This window comes from Anopheles moucheti, chromosome 3, assembly GCF_943734755.1.
Source record: "Anopheles moucheti chromosome 3, idAnoMoucSN_F20_07, whole genome shotgun sequence".
Lineage (NCBI taxonomy): Eukaryota > Metazoa > Arthropoda > Insecta > Diptera > Culicidae > Anopheles > Anopheles moucheti.
Genome location: NC_069141.1, coordinates 71265317 through 71280155, shown reverse-complemented (window position 1 = coordinate 71280155; position 14839 = coordinate 71265317). Strand labels below are relative to the sequence as shown.

The window sequence follows — 14839 nt, the reverse complement described above, 5'->3', positions numbered from 1 at the left end:
GGAAGCCCTGTCATCGTTTAGTAAAATAGGCCATATAGTCCATCTAAACCTTAAGGATCATTTGTTGCCGTACAAGAAGCTGATAGGAGAAGTGATATGCGACAAAATAGCCGATTGCCGGACAGTGGTGAACAAGTCGATTTCGATCGATAACACCTATCGGAACTTTCAGATGGAGCTGCTGTGCGGTGAACCTAACTACGAAGTATCGGTGAAGGAGAATGGATGTCTGTTTCAGTTTGACTTTTCCAAGGTTTATTGGAATCCGCGACTGTCTACCGAGCATGAGAAAATCGTAAAAATGCTCAACAAAAACGACGTACTGTACGATCTGTACGCCGGTGTCGGTCCATTCACTGTACCGGCAGCACGCAAAGGGTGTGCGGTCCTAGCGAACGATCTTAACCCCGACTCGTACCAAGCATTGGTAACCAACTGTACACTAAACAAAGTAGCCAAAAATGTCAAATGCCACAACAAGGATGCGATAGATTTTATCAAGCAGGAATTGAAACAAGCTCTGCTTGCAAAATGTGCCGACAAGGGATTTGATGGTGAAATTCACATCACCATGAACTTACCAGCGATGGCAGTGGAACATTTGGTGCATTTTCCCGGTTTATTGAAAGGTACCGACATCGTCCTGTACAAAAAGCCCTTGGTGCATGTGTATTGTTTTGCGAAAGGCGTTGAGGATAAGAAACAAATTGCTCGCGAATTAGTTGAACAATGGCTCGGCACGGAAATAGAGGACAAGCTAAAAGAAATCGCTTTCGTACGCAATGTGGCACCCAACAAGGATATGATGCGTGTTAGCTTCTATCTTACGGAAGATTTATTGCTTGGTCAAACCCCCAACAAAAAGCGTCCCCTAGACGAAGCGCAAAGACTGTCGGAAGAATCCAAACGACCATGTAATTTAACTGACAACAATAAACCGACCAGCTGAATGCATAGTTGTACGAAATGCCCAAATTCATGAAATCATATATTCTTTTTTCGTTTCATATCGGCTACATCCGAAGACAAACAGTCCATCGAACAAGACTCATAATGGCCAAAAAAGCAAACAAGATGAAAGATCAGCGTAAGCAGTTAGCGAAAAAGGCTAAAAATGTGTTCACTGTATCGCAAGCCAAAAAGAGCAACATGAAAAAAACGAAGGAAGTTTCGAACAACCTCAAACAGGTAAGAGTTTGCCGTGGGGAAATGTGGGCTCAATTCACATTGATCTTATCGTTTGTGCTCTCGTTTCAGATCAAGGTGCAGGACAAACGCGAAAAGGTGGACCAAAAGTTTCAAGACCTGCACGCTCAAATAGTTTCCAAAAAAGCTCCCAAACCGGCACCTAAGCCACTGCCGGCTAAAAATAAAGGCAAGGCAGATACAAAAAAGATTGAAGCAGATCTAAACGAAATGCAAATGTAAAAATGTTCCGTTGTAGCAAATGACCCTCAAACAATAAATGTACACATCGGGAAAACTGTTCCGTTTCATGATTTCTCACCGACAAACAACGACAAAACACAAATTTGATAATGGTATACATGTGACGAGATGTAGAGAAGATTATAATTTGTGAATAATTGTATAGTGTCCTAACGGCATATTCAATTTGTTTGTTTTTAATCGGTCGATCTCCACCCAGTCGACGTAAAACACCGAGGATTCTACTGTAATTTGCGTGACAGCTGTGACAGTTCGCTGTAAACAATACGTATTCATCCGCGTTTCGCCCATTCGTGGTTTAAAACAAGCAAAAGGTAGTGCAAATAGCTCTTCTTTGCTATTTTCAACAAATGTATACATATACTTATATCGTAATGGCAATTGCAGGTTCCTTTATCTTAAGCAAAACACATCAACAGTCATGACAACGGAAGTTCCAGAGCGGTTGATCATTGGCCCGAAGGAAGGTGTAACCTATCCGCTAACGGTGGCTTACTGCGGCAACTGCTCCATGCCGCTCGAGTATTGCGAATACTATCCGGACTATGAAAAATGCAAACAGTGGCTCGAAAAGAATCTGCCGGACGAGTTCGAACGGATGAAGATGGGTGCGGCAGGTTCCGGACACGGAGGCAGCAGTGCCGGAACGGGATCCACCACCAACCCCGCGACCGAGTCGGCCGATACTGACGAGGGAAAGAAACCACAGAAACGGGGCGGCAAAGGTATTATGAAGACCAAAAAGGCAAAGGACGACGTACCGAAGAAGGTGTGCCTGTCGCGGTCCGCGCGCGGCAAACGAAAGTCCGTCACCGTGGTCACCGGACTGGCGACGTTCGATATCGATCTAAAGCTTGCGGCCAAGTTCTTCGGCACCAAGTTTGCGTGCGGTTCGTCCGTCACCGGGGATGACGAGATTGTAATTCAGGGCGACGTCAAGGATGAGCTGTTTGATATCATCCCGGAAAAGTGGCCCGAAATTGATGAGGATTTCATTGACGATCTGGGCGACCAGAAGCGTTAAGACATGCTACTTAGTAATATAACCTTCTGCACGGTTCGCGCACCAAACCATGGCTGTTGAGGATGGCGAAAAGGGATGAATCTTTGAGCTGCTTTAAATCACGCGTAGCAAATGAAGGAAAGTGAAAGCGTTAATATTATAACAACAGGATTGTAAAAATAAACAAAGCATTCTCGTCTGCTTTTACAATGCATACGGATCTTCAGCGATTGGTAGTAGGAGATTAAGAAGACAATTCCGAAATGGCAATGGCCCCGTTTGTCCGTAACGATACGATAATCGGGTAACGAACGTAACCTTGAGCATTCCCCTAGGAATAGCTAGCAGAAAGTTCCTGACACGCAACCAATTGTGTAATATGTTCTTTTTTCTTGTATCACTTTTCGGGCCCAGGCATGTTACGCCAAAATGTCCAACCCTGGAACCGTTTAAACAAAACAGCACATGTTCTTTCTGCAGCTGTTTGGAACGAAATGGTCGAATGGGAATAGAAACCATCAAGAGGTCCAATGCAGACACGCCGCCGGATAGCGTTATCCGCTATCGTTCCCAACCGAAATCCGATACTTGCCATTAATTGGGACTACAATTGCAAACACTATCGGATTTAAAATCACGCGAATTTCACTTCTATGGCTGCGACACAAATCCAAGTGAGAACTAACACAGGCCTCCCGAGTTGGAAACAATAAGAACAACAACAACAACTATATGTCCATGTTTAACTGCAACACCTTGTAACGGTCGTACCGGAACTGTCCGGTGACAAGCAGCTTTAAAAGCTAACATTGAAGGTACGGGACAGTCTTTTCTTTGCAGGATTTCTAAAAAAGGCGAAACACAACACATACTATGCGGAGTGTATCAAACACAATCTCCTTAAAAAAGTGTTATCGAAATCGCTGCACCTCCCCACATGGCCAATAGAAGTTTTTGGGGGAACCGGTAATTAAATTAAAAAGGCACGCGAATACATGAGATACTACCGGCCATGCCAGTACGCCACTTAATCAAATACTTATTGCCCGACTTAATCGTCCCTAGCAGCCAATAATCGGTCTCGGTAATCCTCTGAGGAAAAGGGTCCCCGCACAACCCCAACGTTTCCTTCGTATCCGAACCTTGGGGGCTGGTTCTGATCCAATCGTTGATTAAATTATTTGCTACTGCTTGGTAACAATCCTGCGGGGAAAGTGCAGGAAATGGGCGTAATAATGGCCACAAATTTACCACCTGATTCGTGCAGGTCCTGGTCGGGCCTCCAGACCAGCAGACACAGGGCTATAAAATCTTTGCCCACGGTCGTGAACTTCGTCAGTAGGCACAGTGAGCGTGTCTAGGGCGGTGTGCCAGATTTAGGATCTGAAAATCGGTCAATCCGGTTCCCGATTAAAGACAAAAAGGTGAAACCTATCCCATTAAGGCCCATGTGTAGTGTGTTGCGTCCGGCAAAGCGAACGGGTGACAAACGTGCCCCCGTATCCTCAATTCTAACCCAGAATAACCAGTGCTTGTTTGCTATTGCTTCGTCCCAAAGGTGAATAATCAGTGCCGGAAATTAAATTAAACCCACGCACCAGCGCCACCACCAACCGTCATCGTCATGGGTCTTGTCCAGCTTGACAATCAGACCGCCTACCGACCGGAAGCACTGATCGGTGCGGATCAGTCGGGGCTACGATATCTCGGCTGGAACGTACCACCGGAGGAGCTGGTACACATACCCGAGCACTGGTTTCAGTTTCCCGAACCGGAAGCATCACTGCACTACCTGCTTGGACTGCTGTACATCGCCTTCACCATTTTCGCACTCGTTGGCAATGGGCTGGTTATTTGGATTTTTATCGCGTAAGTTACAGCTGCTTGAAAGCCCGAAAACGTGTTGTGCCTCTTTTAATTCTAACTCATTCTGCTTTCTTTATTGCCAGCGCGAAATCCTTGCGGACACCTTCGAACGTTTTTGTGATTAATCTTGCCATCTGTGACTTCTTCATGATGGCCAAGACACCGATCTTCATCTACAACTCCTTTACGAAAGGATTCACGCTAGGGAACTTAGGATGCCAAATATTCGCATTCGTTGGATCTCTTACCGGTAAGATCACCTGAGATTGCTGCGTACCAAGAACGCTAAGGAGCATTCAATATCTCTTTGCAGGAATTGGAGCTGGTGCTACTAATGCCCTCATTGCGTATGATCGGTATGTTACATAGCGGTGTAGTTTCCACCAAATCCGGAATCTTATTGCAAGAGTTGCTCTTAAATCTTTGTTTCCAGTTATAACACCATTACCCGTCCATTTGAGGGAAGACTTACCCAAACGAAAGCCATCATATTCATCGTTCTCATCTGGGCGTACACCATCCCGTGGGGGGTGCTTCCGTTGCTGGAAATCTGGGGACGTTTCGTACCGGGTAAGCGATCTTTGTAGTCCGTCCGCTACTATTATTCCACCTGGACAGCTACTATTTCCCTGGTAACCAACTCTTACACCACTCGCTTACTTGATTAATAGAAATCAGAGTACTTTATTTGCAGCACACGTGTGTTCGTCGAACTGGATGTAGACTAATAGTTAATTATCTGTCCGTTACTGTGTTTTTCGGAACCTATCTTCCGTACCACGATTTTTGTCTTGGTGCCAAGAACTATGAAACAAACAGCATTATTATAACACGAATTAATTTCACTCGAAATAAGACAAACGCTGCTGCTTGAGAAAAAGACGATCCTCGCCATCCTGTTTCGTGTCCCACAAGGGCAGGTGGTTTCAGATCTATTCTGTACAAATCATTTACTTGCATCGTTCATTTGAAAGTTTTACCTACGCAAAATGTGTCACCACATCAAGCGTTGTCTGGCAGTTTTATAGTTTCGTTTCATTCTTTTTGCTCGCAGAACCCTGAGCAATCCTAATGGCCCGTTAAAAACTGGTACTCGATACAGATGTTTAAAGTTAAATACAGCAAATCGAATTCTGAACTATGAACACGCGTGTACGCTTCGAAGTGTACGAAAGCTCTTGCATTTTGCGGGCAAACTGTGTGGGATACAGCGATTCATTTCGTACACGTGCTTCTAGTGGCCATCTTGAACGGAACAATCCAGTAAGCTGTTTAAAAACTGCTGCCTTTCAACTTCATCTGCATGTAAAGGTCTGCCCTCCTGGTACTGGTACTTTCCGAACAGCTTCTTCTCCTATTTCATATTTCGCTATTTGTTTTATTATATGTAGAAACGTGTTTAACATACGCTAAATTTAAAGGAGTGTGAATTGGTGAGGGTTAAAGTGACAAGGGTGCCTCCTCGCGGCAAGGTCGCACGCATCCATCCCGATTCAATATTACGGTACGTTATCATGGTTTCATTTACAAATTGTCGGACCGTTTGATGCGGTCACTCATTCATCTTAATTCCCCTAACAGCACACATTCCCACACGATCGATCACACGCGCACAAACACACCTTTCACGCGGTCACAGACTTTATGATTCATATCATTTATTATATCATTTACTCATTCATTCATTCGTCCTTTTTCTCATTCATACGATTCGGTGTTGTTTTTTTTTGTAACATACAAAACATACAAACAGGCATTAGTTATAGGCTATTGCTATACCACGATTATTAATCGAGAGCTGATCCTCACATCATTCGGCGATGTTATACCGTGGTAGCCCTTGGTTTGGACCATGCCTTCCTTCTTAAATTATATGAAGTTAGGTGCATGAATTAAAATTAAAAGCATTAATAAAAGCAGAAGCATTTCCAATCATTGCAAACCGCTGGGTATCGAGAGCATATACACGATCCCTCCCATTAGCTCGATACTTCGAGGTGTGTTACAACGCTCGACGTTTTACTGCCACGGAGTTAAAAGTTGTAACTCCGCATCACATTAGCAAAACCTGAAACGTCCTTCTACCCTTAGTGACGGACCGAGTGATCTCCCCCAACGGCAAATGAACAGGAAGCTTAAAACAAGACGGGAATCAATTAAACTAAATTAAAAATGTACACTACCATTAAAAATAGGTAAGAATTGTTCTAGACACGGGGCTGTCTATCGTAGTCTGGTCCCCTACTCTCAGTCGCTTACATGGTGTACTGTTTAAACAACGGAAATAGTAACATTGATACCCAGATTACCATTGTCGGCAAACAGCTGAGCGATCGATGTGTCGAACACGAGACAGTCGGAGTTGAGGATAGCGCTGGCAACTCCTTCGTGGATGGACCGCGGCATCGCTTCCCACGTTAGTCGACGCCGGTTACCATTCAGCTCCAATCGGTAGGCAAAGTTTTCGGCCTCTTTCCGCGAACCGATCAGTTGCACGATGGCGTAGAACTGCTGGTGGCCGTCGTACTTTTCCTGCTTCTCCAGCACCAGCATAAAGTGATGACCGAAACATGACTGCATCATCACCCAATCGACTGCGCCCGGCAGGTTGATATCGGTTGCCAGAAACACAATGTCCTCGCCCTGCAGCGTGGTAATGCTCTTGTGCGACATCATCAGGTGGGGCATCACGAAATCAAGCGAGCCCTGCCACTTACAGGATGCACCGGGACAGGGACACAGATACGGTCGAAACTCGCACGCCTCCTCGTGTTCCGCCTTCTCGGTGTACACGAGTGAAATGGTGCAGCCGTGGTTGGAGTGTTTGCAGGGAAATTTCACATTCGAGGCCACTTTCTCCATCGCCAGGTTGCGTATGTTACCGAGCGAACCGCGACAGGTGGGACAGCACGTCAGCTTCGAACGGCAGCTGGTACAGACGAGATGGCCGCTCTGGCACTGCAGTATCGGGGGCAGCACATAATCGAAGCACACGGGACACTCGAATAGTGAGGCCAGGTCGGCCGATATACCATTGTCCCCAGCCCCGACCGAAGATATGGAGGAGTTCGACGATGACGAACCCGTTACCTCGCGACGCTTCGGATTGTTCAGTTTATTCGACATGGTGGTGTTGTGTGCTTCGTCTGCGTTTTCCGTGTGTGGCGGATGCGTTGGTGCGGTCGTCGCCGTCAGCATGCACTGCGGCCCAGAGCGTACGCTGTTCGGTACCACACAGAAACAATCCGACCCTTTCACAATCGCAGGTCGCAGGTTTGGGATCGGATGAGCTGCTGCGTTCGTTCGTTGGTTGGTGGGTTGGTTGGTTGGTTAGGCGTACATTGATGGATATACTTGGCCCGATCTTTGGCCCTACACACCTGCACGCGACGGTACACAGCGCAATCTGGAGAAATTTTTATTTACGTACCACGTAATTATAAACAACACTCTCCCGAGCACAAAGATCGTGCACAAATTGTCAATCGATTATCATTTGCTATTCCCAGCGTTTCGATTCGTTTGACACAACTGCGAAGCACAAGGTGTATAGAGACAGCCGTGTGCTGTGCGGCAGCATGCACAACGCACTTGCAATTGCACCGCAAATCTCCGGAGTGCATGAGGAAACCCATTTGCTTCAATTAGTATCACTTCTTTCGGTTCCATTTCAGAGGGCTTCCTTACGTCCTGCAGCTTCGACTATCTGTCCAACACGTTCGACACACGGCTGTTTGTGGGATCAATCTTCGTCTTCAGCTATGTACTACCGATGAGCCTGATCATTTACTACTACAGCCAGATCGTAAGCCACGTCGTCAACCACGAAAAGTCGCTCCGCGAACAGGCCAAGAAGATGAACGTGGAATCTTTGCGGTCGAATCAATCGAAAAACGATGCGTCCGTTGAAATCCGGATCGCCAAGGCAGCCATCACCGTTTGCTTCCTGTTCGTTGCCTCGTGGACGCCGTACGCAGTACTGGCACTGATCGGTGCGTTCGGTGACAAGAGTCTGTTGACACCGGGCGTTACTATGTTTCCCGCGTGCGCCTGCAAGTTTGTGGCCTGTTTAGACCCGTACGTGTACGCCATTAGCCACCCGAGATACCGTATGGAGCTGCAGAAGCGTCTGCCCTGGTTGGCCATTACCGAAACGTTGCCCGCAGAGGCCGCCTCGACTTGCACAGAGCAGCAGGAAACAACCGTCGCAGCGCAATCATAAGCCGGATGCATCAACAAGCATGGCAACAACAAGCATAAAGCGCATCGCTCTGAGTAGACTATACTAGTAGGCACTGTCCATGATCAATACGATACTTAACATAAGCCACGTCTAATGGACCCGAGCACGGAAACTTCTGTTTGAAGTGATTTCTATTTTTTTTAAAATCATTATTTGTCGAAATCATACCAAAAACATTGAATAAAGAACTTTAAATGCAATCTACAAATTTGCGTTCGTTGCTCAATAATCTTCGAATGATGTATATGATCCTTGTTGTGTTTTCCAATTTTCCCCAACTCGTACATTTTTAAGATCCGCATATCAGAGTGGGCATAGCAACGTCGAAATTATATTATTTTTTCCACTGGTAGGTGCTGGATGGTCCGTGCTTCGAAAGCATAAAGTTGCAGACGTGTACACGGTGTTTCAGTTCCAGAGCGAAGCTTTACTGTAGTTACCTTAGTTCAAGACTTGGGCTGATGTTATTGTCAAGGTGTCAAATGTGACAGTTCTTTAGCCTTTCATTTTCCGCATGTGTAGAAAAACATAAAATGTGGTGAACACGTAAAATTATAATTTAGGTTATTATTAGCTGTTATTTCAATCTTTTATTGTAAATTATCCATAGTCCGCATTACGTTCGTTGTTGTGTTTCATCATGGTAAGACCGTAATCCGATGTAGATCGCTGCCTTTGAAGCATACTTAACGTATGACCGGTTTTTCACATTACGCTTCCACTTTAGGATTTAGAAGATCGAGAACTGGCCGTGTTAGAGGAACGCTTATACTCTTCTATTCACCACTCTTATGCCGAAGATCCAAAGATTCCAGATCCAGCGCCAGTTCCTTCCCAGCCTTTGCGCATTGTTTCACGCACTTCGGTTATTAACAATGCACAGGGGACGCTACCAGCTAACATGAATCGGTATTGGGTCGGTTCTTCTATTTCCAGCGCCGGCGAACGCGCAGCGTACCCTAAAAACATACCAACCATTGCTGATCCGAAACATGCCCCACCGGAGAGAAATACTCTAGAAAGCAACAAAGAGGTTGCAAGCAATGAGGCGAAAAGGATGTTTTTGGCACCGTATCAATCGTTGCTTGCAAATATGGATGATAAAGTTAGCGAAAACCAACCATCGGTGCCAGAGGTGATAGCCGGCCAAAAGGGCACTGATCCAGAGCGAACAGCGGTACCCAAAGCTGCACCGAAGGATCCAAGATTGCAGCTGAAGAAGAAGAAACAAACCAAACAGAAAGCGCAGTATGTAGAGAAAAAACTGGAAAGCTTGTTGAAGCTCATTAACAAGGATAGAAAGCAAAATGCGATGCAAACGTTCGAGTCAAAGAAGGCGAAAGCGCACAAAGTACGGCAACACAAACGGGCACCAGTTGTTGTGGCTGAAATAACGCTGAATTCATCCGACGAAGATTCACAGTCAACGACAAAAAATAATAAATCCACCATGCTCTCAGTGTCGGATGGTGAAGGCGATGAGGTCATTATCATACCAACGCCACCTCCGCCACAAATTTGTATCGATTGCAGTGACGAAGAGGAAACACCAACGATCCAGTTCGCATTGCCGAAATCGAAGAAAGGAGGCAAAACCAAGGGACACACCATCGTCGCCAGCTCACCCCGTTGCGGCAGTCCATCGAACAGTTCGATTATGTCGGATGATTTTATCGGTCAGCATGATCGATCTAGGTTGAATGATAGTTTTACCGGAAGCATACCCAGTGATGATGAGCTGGAATGTTCGAAGGAAGGAAAGTCCGGTAAAGCGAAAGATGCAGCTGAAGTACGACCGGGTAGAATTCCATCCATCTCATCGGAGGATACGGTGTGTACCAGTGGCGATACCACCGATCATGAAAAGCATCCACCAGAGACAGGCAAAGGAATCACCATGTCCAAATCTCCATCACAGGTGAATAGTTCCGGTAATACAACGAATTCAAAAAGTAGAAAAGAAAATGCTGCTACCTCTAAAAAGACTCCTTCGAAACAGAAGTCTTCAAAAATGAGTACATCCACTCCTACTACCGCGGCAGCAATGTCTCCAAGCTCCGTTTCAAAGCGCAATGCAAACAATAATGCTAATTCCGGAGCCATAGCGAACACTTCCAAAACACCGGGTAAATCGAAGGCTAGATCCAAATCTCCTGTGACTCTAGCGATCGAGATGGTTCGCAAGAAGTTCGAAGCACAGCAGGCTCTTGAGGATTCTGCTAAAAAAGCGAAAGCTAAAAAGGATGCTCCAACGTTAAAAGTAACCCGATCCATTTCAAAATCGATCACGCAAGCCTCCTCTGGTACTACAGTGAAAAAGTCAACCAAACGTAACAAAAACGGCCTTGCTTCCAAGAACAGTGCAGGGACAAAATCCAAAACAAAAAAGATTCCCCCCATCGATGAGAATGTGTCCTCGGAAAGCGATATCGATATTTGCTCTAAAATCAACAGCAGCAATACATCACAGGGGAGACGATCAGCGTCCTTCATTGAACAGATCGATGACGTATCGTCCGAAAGTGATTACGATGATAGCTTTTTGCAATCGAAGAAAATGGAGGAAAACCAAACGGTTGAGAAGGAACCGAAGAAACGAATCGGTCGCAAACGAAAGCAGTACAATTCGGAAACTTACTCCGATGAAGATTTTGCCTGTGCGCTCACGGACATTGTACGAGCTCTATCAGATACAGACGATGAGGACGACGATACTGAAGCTGTTGCTTTTACAAATAATGAATCTAATTCAAGAACAGCAGCAGAAAATACGGTCGTAGTACAACCAAAATCATCTGCTAAGCAAGATCATATTCCGAAGAAAAAAAGAAAAGTTAAGCATGTAGCACCAGAACCTGAGAACATAGTAGTGGTTGACCGCCCAATGCGTCCGGTCAACAACAAAACAAACTTGCAGCAGCAAACGGAACAACCAGAATTGGGGGCGAAGAAGAAGAAAAAATCGAAAGAACCTAAATCAAACGTGAACGCTACCGCGTCCATTGATAGCACCTCCTCAAACATTCAGATGCATCTGTCCGAGAAAGTACACTGTCCTTCTAATGCCATGCAACAAACTCAGGCTATGGAGAGAAAGGGAAGATCAGCTGCTGTAGCCAACGTACAACCACCACAGTCTCTTCAGCAAATCATGTTTGATTCTAACGCTGAAGACGTACAAATGTATGAAGACATCCAGTGTCATGTCGTTCCTGGCACATCCGGTGAGAGCTCTAAGAAAAATGTACCCATTGGACCAGACTGTGCGTGGAACGAGGAAATGAAACAATTCTACAACACGTCGTGGACTGACGAAGACTTTAATTTGGATGTAGTTTTGAGCAGAATGCCATGTAAGTGATTCTTCCTTACCAATCGGTCTAGGATTTTGCCTATAATGCCTATTTCTTTCTGTCCCATTGCAGACGATAGCAGACATTGGTCGATCCTACATAAAGATCGTTATCCCGATCCACCTAAGAGGGATATCATTTGCAGCAGGTGTGGTGATCGTGGCCATATGCAATTCAAATGCCGCAATGCGCCGAAACAGCCGAGTTGCTTTATGTGTGGTGAAACAGGACACAAGGAACCACGCTGTCCAAAAACGATCTGCCTAAACGTAAGCATCCCGCTCCCTCCCTCCCTTGATAACAAAACTGTAATGTTAGTTTTATTTCCTTTGCTTTGACATTGGCTGTAGTGTGGAGCCAAGACGCGTAGCTTTGTACGGGGATGTAATTCGTGTGCCCGCGATGCTGGTATGATATGTTTTTCCTGCGGGACACGTGGCCATCAACAGCGTAGCTGTCCAGATCTCTGGCGGCGATATCACAGTACGGTAAGTATTTCGTGTTGCATTCCTCACTTTATACAATATCTAGTCAGGGAAATAATTTCGAACGCAACATCAATACCAGTTCCAAACAACAGTATTACTAAAAGTATTTCGTTTTATGCATCTTGCATCTCGTCTCGAAAAGATCGAAGATAATGTACCACTGCGGGAGGATTATCAGCAGAATAACAACGCTCGGTGGTGCTCAATCTGTGGCAAAGTTGGTCACCAGGCAAGCGTGTGCAATGACGCCCGACGAATCTTTAGCCATGAGATACCAAACATGAAGGTCAGCTCGTACATGCCGGCCTACCGGGGAGAATATAATCGAGGCAATAAGCATCGTAATGACGAGCAAGAGAGAAGGTTGGCAACGGATCCGACTGCCCGGTACAATCTGTTCAGCACCGACGCTAATGGGTGTGAGTTCAATTTGCCCGAGCTAGCACACAACGAGAATGGGTTCTACTATAGTTTTCTCAAAGCAACTGGACTGTTGGAAAAGTATGAACGGGGGGCTAGAAACGATTTCGAGGACACTGTAATGCAACAACCTCAGGCGCTTTTACAACCGGCAGCAGAAGCACCATCATTGGAATCTACTCGTTCAGAACCTCCTGTTTCGTACATGGACGAAACCACCATCCTGCCACCACCACCACAAACGGTTCATGTCGCCGAACTGTACGAACAAGAACCCATCAACAGCGCAACAAGCGAAGTTCCCGTGGCAGAGGAAAACTCGAACTATAGTTTTTCAGAATTTCATACCGATGAAATTCAAATGGATGATGTTCAGCAGAATGTGAACGTAAAGCCTCCACCATCGGACAACCCTGTCCCGATGGACTGCAACAACAGGAATCAACTGATGCTCTCTGACTTTATTCCTCTCACAATTGATCCGGGAGAAACGCTTCTACCAGTACCATTGCCAGAGCCACAAACACAACCCGCACTACCAGCCCCTGCAGTAGCGGCTGCAGCAGTAGCACCACCGGCAGAAGCACTAGTAACAGGCCTCCCCGTAAGTAGTGTAACTGATTCTATAGTAAAGCCCCAGAAGGAAGAAAAGGTGGACGAAGATGCGAAAGTGCTGCTCACACCGGAACGTGCTACGTTGCTGTTGTCTGCGCAAGGGAGCCAATTTCTGAAGGAAAGCGGCAAGAAACATAGCGTACAGCTTAGCATTATGTTCGAAACGGTCGGCAATGTGCTGCACATCACTGGCACGATTGAAGCACAACAGAAATTTCACGAGGAGTTGGTCAGCTACCTAACCCAAACGGAACACTTCCATAGTAACCAGAAATACTTCCAAGCGTTCTCACCGAAGCTCTCGAACAAAATGACACGCTACATTGCGCTGTTTCTTCGAGGGTTAGTACACGACCCAAAAAGTATAAGCGAACTATTGAAGAAGCTGCGCAATGCACAGAGCGATGAAAGTAAGGAAAAAATCCGACGCCGGTTAAACGTACAACTCTTCGGTGTTTGGGGTTTGCGCGAAGGTCGAAAGCATCTGAACAGATTGCGCCACCAGCTGGCGTTGTGCATGAAGGCGAACCCCTGGAAGAGTGAGCTTCCGCAGGAACGGCGCACCATGGTGGATGACTCCATTCGCTACATCTTTTCGGCATACGATCACAAAACCTATGGTCAGTTTGTGAGAGAATATGAGGAACTGAAACAGGCAAACAAGCTGAAGAAAATCACGTACAATGATTTGGGCATTCCCCGGATAATAACGCGACCGAAAACGCAGCAGGAGGAGCAGAACAAGAAAAAGGTACAGGAAGAAAGAAAAAAAAGACAGGAAGAAAAGAAGAAAGAAAAAGCTAAATTGTTGCAGCAAAAGGTAGCTGAACGAATAGCGCGGGGACCATCGCCTGTTGATAAACAGTATGCTCACTTCATAAAAAAAGCCACCAGGCCGATTGACCCGAATCGGCTCAATCAGCTCGACAACGCAACGCGAAACGTGCAAACTGCTCAGGGTATAGAAAATGTGGCACAAACACAACAGCAGCCGCGCAATTCCCGACGTGCTAACAATCGTGCTCGGCAGCGTGGGAAACCTTCACCAAGTACGAATCACTGGTACGGTTGGCCGGAAACCGGAAACAACGGGCAATCAAGCTACTCGGCCGATTTATCACAGCTGGCCGAAAGGGCTTTCACATTGCGTGAGGAGGAGATGAGTCTGCTGCAAACGCTACAGGATTTGTTACGGTGAGAAGTGGTGTGTACAGCTTTCGTGGATATAGTACCGCGAAAGTGTTGTTCATCCATTTCGTGAGCTGTGTTGAAAATACAACAACTCATGGGAATTACTACGAATAACAATAAGTACGAAAAAAAAACAGAGAATGTGTATGTTTGTACTCCTGAATAAAGATTGATGACAAATGTGAAGCAAAGCTATTTTTTGTTGTTTTTT

General features: G+C 45.9%; 3 protein-coding genes across 6 annotated transcripts; 2 read left to right on the top strand and 1 right to left on the bottom strand.

The window, feature by feature from the left end:
- The first annotated feature begins 1699 nt into the window (after window positions 1–1699).
- LOC128304801 (density-regulated protein homolog) lies at window positions 1700–2662 on the top strand. Its single transcript, XM_053042040.1, has 2 exons — window positions 1700–1763; window positions 1837–2662. Exon 2 carries the CDS (start codon window positions 1871–1873, stop codon window positions 2471–2473), a length of 603 nt encoding a protein of 200 aa, XP_052898000.1. The 5' UTR covers window positions 1700–1763; window positions 1837–1870; the 3' UTR covers window positions 2474–2662.
- A 1384-nt stretch (window positions 2663–4046) lies between these two features.
- Window positions 4047–14810, top strand: LOC128304798 (opsin, ultraviolet-sensitive-like). Of its 4 annotated transcripts, XM_053042033.1 has the most exons (9): window positions 4047–4321; window positions 4402–4568; window positions 4632–4674; window positions 4752–4888; window positions 7993–8480; window positions 10561–11914; window positions 11987–12183; window positions 12265–12402; window positions 12545–14810. In XM_053042033.1, exons 1-9 carry the CDS (start codon window positions 4077–4079, stop codon window positions 14633–14635), a joined length of 4860 nt encoding a protein of 1619 aa, XP_052897993.1. In that variant the 5' UTR covers window positions 4047–4076; the 3' UTR covers window positions 14636–14810. The 4 variants fall into 4 exon arrangements, with proteins under 4 accessions (XP_052897993.1, XP_052897995.1, XP_052897994.1 ...); XM_053042035.1 differs by lacking the exons at window positions 10561–11914; window positions 11987–12183; window positions 12265–12402 and having other exon boundaries at window positions 7993–8506; window positions 13404–13565; XM_053042034.1 differs by lacking the exons at window positions 10561–11914; window positions 11987–12183; window positions 12265–12402 and having other exon boundaries at window positions 7993–8506; window positions 13338–13565.
- On the bottom strand, window positions 5230–7803 carry LOC128304800 (E3 ubiquitin-protein ligase sina). Its single transcript, XM_053042039.1, has one exon. The coding sequence runs from the start codon at window positions 7514–7516 to the stop codon at window positions 6590–6592; it is 927 nt and encodes a 308-aa protein (XP_052897999.1). The 5' UTR covers window positions 7517–7803; the 3' UTR covers window positions 5230–6589.
- Window positions 14811–14839: the final 29 nt, after the last annotated feature.